General features: G+C 32.4%; 1 protein-coding gene across 1 annotated transcript; it reads left to right on the plus strand.

Annotated features, from left to right (window-relative positions):
* The first annotated feature begins 867 nt into the window (after positions 1-867).
* Positions 868-4635, plus strand: LOC140449471 (uncharacterized). Its single transcript, XM_072542651.1, has 2 exons — positions 868-1835; positions 2733-4635. Exons 1-2 carry the CDS (start codon positions 1829-1831, stop codon positions 4388-4390), a joined length of 1665 nt encoding a protein of 554 aa, XP_072398752.1. The 5' UTR covers positions 868-1828; the 3' UTR covers positions 4391-4635.
* Positions 4636-6340: the final 1705 nt, after the last annotated feature.

Here is a 6340-nt window from a genome sequence, read left to right on the forward strand (position 1 = left end):
AAACATCCATACCACAAACAACAACAAATAAGTCAACATGATGAAGAAACCATATTAAACAAAAGAGTAAAAGTTCAGATTGGACAAAAACATTACAAGTGTGAAGTTTGCTTTAAAACATTTACTTCATTAACTAAATTGAAAGTACATTTTCGAATACATACGGGGGAAAAGCCTTACAAGTGTGAAATTTGCTTTAAAATGTTTACTACAACAAATAATTTGAAAAAGCATTTGCGAACACATACTGGGGAAAAACCTTACAAGTGTGAAATTTGCTTTAAGACATATACTTCATCATCTACATTGAAAGTACATTTTCGAATACATACGGGGGAAAAGCCTTACAAGTGTGAAATTTGCTTTAAAACGTTTACTGCATCAGATAGTTTGAAAGTACATATGCGAACACATACTGGGGAAAAACCTTATAGGTGTGAAATTTGCTTTAAGACATTTACTACAGCAGATACTTTGAAAAAGCATTTGCGAACACATACTGGGGAAAAACCTTATAAGTGTGAAATTTGCATTAAGACATGTACTAGAGCAGATACTTTGAAAATGCATTTACGAACACATACTGGGGAAAAACCTTACAAGTGTGAAATTTGTTTTAAGGCATTTACTATATCAAATGACTTGAAAAAGCATTTGCGAACACATACTGGGGAAAAACCTTACAAGTGTGAAGTTTGCTTTAAAATGTTTACTACAGCAAATAATTTGAAAAAGCATTTGCGAACACATACTGGGGAAAAACCTTACAAGTGTGAAATTTGCTTTAAGACATTTACTACAGCAGATACTTTGAAAAAGCATTTGTGTACACATACTGTGGAAAAACCGTACAAGTGTGAAATTTGCTTGAAGACATTTACTACAGCAGCTAATTTGAAAAAGCATTTGCGAACACATACTGGGGAAAAGCCTTTTAAGTGTGAAATTTGTCTTTTGCCGTTTTCCCAACGAGGCCATTTGATATCGCATAAGAAAGTGCATACTGGGTAAAAATCTTACAAGTGTGATATTTGCTTTAAAACGTTTACTGCATCAGATAGTTTGAAAGTACATTTGCGAACACATTCTGGAAAGGAATACTGAAAGGAATAAGAAGTGAGGTGCGGGAGTGTATATTTTAGATAGAATAGAACTTAGTTTAGTAAATAACGTATTTAGTTATTAGAAAAACATTATATCTGTAAGGATAAATATTTTAAATTATTGTATGACAAATATTTAAATTCATTGAAATGCTGTATACAAAGAAAAAGAGAGAATTTAAAAACTTCTCAGTATTACACATGATATGATAAATGTGTTGAATAATGAATACTTACTTGCTACATGTAAGTGTATTTTTAACGTACTTTTTAAATTGTGGGTCCAATTATGTAACGAAATCAAATAAACTGCACTGCTTAATTGGATCTAATAAATCTTTAAGATACTGGGCCCAATTGCGTAGGATACTGGGCCCAATAAATTAAAACAAAAACTGGCTAATTAGTTATAATAGAGAAATATACGAGCAATATAGCGAACCAACTCTAGCACAATACACTAAACTGCAGAGATTACGGTGGGCAGGGCACGTGGTCCGCATTTATGAGAATAGAATCCCCAGAAAATTACTAGATGCAAGAATGCAGGGAAAAAGACCTGTTGGAAGACCTAAAAAGAGATGGGAAGACGAAGTCGATGAGGATGCCAGGAACTGCCTGGGAACGAGTTCATGGAAAAGAACAGCGGTGAATCGAAATGATTGGAGAAGCTTGTTGAAGGATGCCAAAGCCCGATTTGGGCTGTAGTGCCATTGGATGGATGTATGGATGGTAATCTTTAAGACCTTTGACTTTTAGTTTATGGCAAATAGATAACTTGCCATCTGGACCTTTGATGAAACACTTGTATGTAGTTGTCTTATTACGATTGACTCTAGTTTTTGGGCGACGTCTGCGAACTGGTAGGCTCTCCCGTCGTGCTGGTATTTTAAGCGCCTTCGTTTCCCCATACCTACAAATAAATTAAATTCACATTCTATTTAAATATCTAGTCATTAAATGTAAATCATTTTTTGAATATAAAAAACAATGAAAATTATACATGTTCCCTGCATTTTAACAAAACTGCCAAGCATGTTGCACACACGACAGATGACATGTTTTCTTCTATATAGATCTAAAAAATATACTAACCTGAGCCGTTTTCTCACATTTCTCGCCCATTTCTCTGGCTGTGCGACTCTTTTTCTACACTTTGTAGGCGTTAATACTACTGGAGGTGCTTCGATTTGTTACTAAATTGCAAAAACTTTAGAAAATAATTTTCCTTTTCTCAGTTTTAACACTAGTATGACCGCCAGCACAAAAATCACCGACCACATGTTAAAATCTAGCGCTCTGATTGGTGCAGAGGGATATTGTTTGTTTTGAAACCTTCACGACCGTGGAGAATGGTGATTTTGAAATAAACAACCAATTTTCTCCATTTAGTTTCAATGGGAGTTTGGTAGTTATGTTACGAAATTTATGCATAGCTGGATGCGTCTTTTTACAAGGAATCCAGTGGCGTATTCAGGTCAGATTGTGGAAGTGGAGATTAGTCGTTTTGCATGTATAGGTCTTATTTGTTTCTTATAGACCTATTTATTTTTATTCCTGTTGTTGAATTTATGCATTTATTTGATTGCAGTAAAAATACACATTTTTATAATCTCATTTATATTTTAGGTTGTTCTCTAATCAACAATAAAATGGAAACTACAAACACATCACCTAAACATCCATACCACAAACTACAACAAATAAGTCAACATGATGAAGAAACCATATTAAACAAAAGAGTAAAAGTTCAGATTGGACAAAAACATTACAAGTGTGAAGTTTGCTTTAAAACATTTACTTCATTAACTAAATTGAAAGTACATTTTCGAATACATACGGGGGAAAAACCTTACAAGTGTGAAATTTGCTTGAAGACATTTACTACAGCAGATAATTTGAAAAAGCATTTGCGAACACATACTGGGGAAAAACCTTACAAGTGTGAAATTTGCTTGAAGACATTTACTACAGCAGATAATTTGAAAAAGCATTTGCGAACACATACTGGGGAAAAACCTTACAAGTGTGAAATTTGCTTTAAGACATGTACTAGAGCAGATACTTTGAAAATGCATTTACGAACACATACTGGGGAAAAACCTTACAAGTGTGAAATTTGCTTTAAGGCATTTACTATATCAAATGACTTGAAAAAGCATTTGCGAACACATACTGGGGAAAAACCTTACAAGTGTGAAGTTTGCTTTAAAATGTTTACTACAGCAAATAATTTGAAAAAGCATTTGCGAACACATACTGGGGAAAAACCTTACAAGTGTGAAATTTGCTTTAAGACATTTACTACAGCAGATACTTTGAAAAAGCATTTGTGTACACATACTGGGGAAAAACCGTACAAGTGTGAAATTTGCTTTAAAATGTTTACTACAGCAAATCATTTGAAAATGCATTTACGAACACATACTGGGGAAAAACCTTACAAGTGTGAAATTTGCTTTAAAACATTTACTTCATCAACTAAATTGAAAGTACATTTTCGAATACATACTGGGGAAAAACCTTACAAGTGTGAAATTTGCTTTAAAACATTTACTTCATCAACTAAATTGAAAGTACATTCTCGAATACATACGGGGGAAGAACCTTACAAGTGTGAAATTTGCTTTAAGGTATTTACTATATCAAATGACTTGAAAAAGCATTTGCGAACACATACTGGGGAAAAACCTTACAAGTGTGAAGTTTGCTTTAAAATGTTTACTACAGCAAATAATTTGAAAAAGCATTTACGAACACATACTGGGGAAAAACCTTATAAGTGTGAAATTTGCTTTAAAACGTTTACTGCATCAGATAGTTTGAAAGTACATTTGCGAACACATACTGGGGAAAAACCGTATAGGTGTGAAATTTGTTTTAAAACATTTACTTCATCAACTAAATTGAAAGTACATTTTCGAATACATACGGGGGAAAAGCCTTATAAGTGTGAAATTTGCTTTAAGGCATTTACTATATCAACTGAATTGAAAAAGCATTTGCGAACACATACTGGGGAAAAACCTTACATGTGTGAAATTTGCTTTAAAACATATACTTCATCATCTACATTGAAAGTACATTTTCGAATACATACGGGGGAAAAGCCTTACAAGTGCGAAATTTGCTTTAAAACGTTTACTGCATCAGATAGTTTGAAAGTACATTTTCGAATACATACGGGGGAAAAGCCTTACAAGTGTGAAATTTGCTTTAAAACGTTTACTGCATCAGATAGTTTGAAAGTACATTTGCGAACACATACTGGGGAAAAAACCTTATAGGTGTGAAATTTGTTTTAAAACATTTACTTCATCAACTAAATTGAAAGTACATTTTCGAACACATATGGGGGAAAAGCCTACAAGTGTGAAATTTGCTTTAAAACATTTACTGCATCAGTGAGTTTGAAAGTACATTTTCGAATACATACTGGGGAAAAACCTTACAAGTGTGAAATTTGTCTTTTGCCGTTTTCCCAACCAGGAAATTTGATAACGCATAAGAAAGTGCATACTGGGTAAAAACCTTACAAGTGTGAAATTTGCTTTGAAACACATACTGGAAAGGAATAAGAAGTGAAGTGCGGGAGTGTATATTTTAGATAGAATAGAGCTTAGTTTAGTAAATAACGTATTTAGTTATTAGAAAAACAGTATATCTATAAGGATAAATATTTTAAATTATTGTATGACAAATATTTAAATTCATTGAAATGCTGTATACAAAGAAAAAGAGAGAATTTAAAAACTTCTCAGTATTACACATGATCTGATAAATATGTTGAAAAATGAATACTTACTTGCTACATGTAAGTGTATTTTTAACATACATCTTGAATTGTGGGTCCAATAATGTAGCCAAATCCAATAAACTGTACTGCTCAATTTTATCTTTAAGCCCTTTGACTTTTAGTTTATGGTTCAAGTCCTTGTCTATAGTTACGACCAGTCTTTTTCTTGCATTTCTTGCTACGGGGATGCACAAACTGCCTGTTATAAGTTTCTTTAATTATTTCCTTAATTGCCGTATGTAATCGCTTGAGGATGTTTCACACTTCCGATGAGATCTCGACCTCAGCTGCAGTTAACAGAATCGGTTCCGAAGGATATACATATTAATTATATCATTTATGATTGGTCGCAGTTATAAACATCTTTCGATCGTGTTAAATGTCGAGTTCCATCTAGTCGTAACTGACTGAATTGCCTTTTTATTTGATGAAGCACTTATTAGTTTGTCACTAGTTAGTACACTTTGCTTAAACTAAGTGACAATTCTTTTCACTTTATCCAGAAGCTCGAGAAATGTCTGGACAATTTTGCATAGAATTCTGACAGACTAAACTGAGTTTGTGTATATATCAAGAAATATGGCTTTTGGGTCCTAGAAAAAAATTGGTATTCTTCACTATATTAGCCACATTATCTACTTATTTATTTATTATTATACAGGATTATTTCCATTACATAAAAATATATGTTAACATACAGCATAAAAATCAGCAATCTCTGTAATTGCTTACAAATTAAGTGGAATTAAAATCTTAATTATAAATAAAACAAAATATTAATTATACATATATGAAACAAGATGAATTAAAATAAACAAAAAAGTAGCTCTAACTCGTCAGTCTTTTTATCCAATTTTTAAATGAAGCCAAGGAGACGCCATATATTCCTAAATTATTCCTATTTGTAATTTTCAGTGTTCGCTCAATGGGTGATTGCATACCATAATTAATATGGAAGGAAATATAAACTAATTGGAGAAGTTCAGGACAACAAATTAAATCATTTATTAATTTAAACACAAATACCATGTAATATCAATTTACAGTTGAATGTTTTTAGAATATCTATAGTATCATGATTAATAATACATATGTTTAATTTATATGCCCAATATCTTAAATATTTGTTCTGCAATCTCTCCGATGTAGTAGAATGAATATTTTGTTACATATGAAAAATCTCGTTAAACAATAATTATATCTTGAACTGCCGCCGTCAAATTGTATTGTAGAGTCTATGACGCCTGGTGGTTGATTTCAAAAGCATCCACTTCGGGAAAACCTTGCAATTGTCATTATTTTGTATACATATTAGCGACCGGTTTATATTGTAATTAACAATGACTTCGGCTTCAAAAAACTATTGCAGTGTTCCTCCTATTATAATTCACAAAAACATTCCATACAAAGTTTCCGCTGGACGAGAATATGAGAAAAGTTT

Source organism: Diabrotica undecimpunctata, chromosome 9 (assembly GCF_040954645.1).
Source record: "Diabrotica undecimpunctata isolate CICGRU chromosome 9, icDiaUnde3, whole genome shotgun sequence".
NCBI classification, from domain to species: Eukaryota; Metazoa; Arthropoda; class Insecta; order Coleoptera; family Chrysomelidae; genus Diabrotica; species Diabrotica undecimpunctata.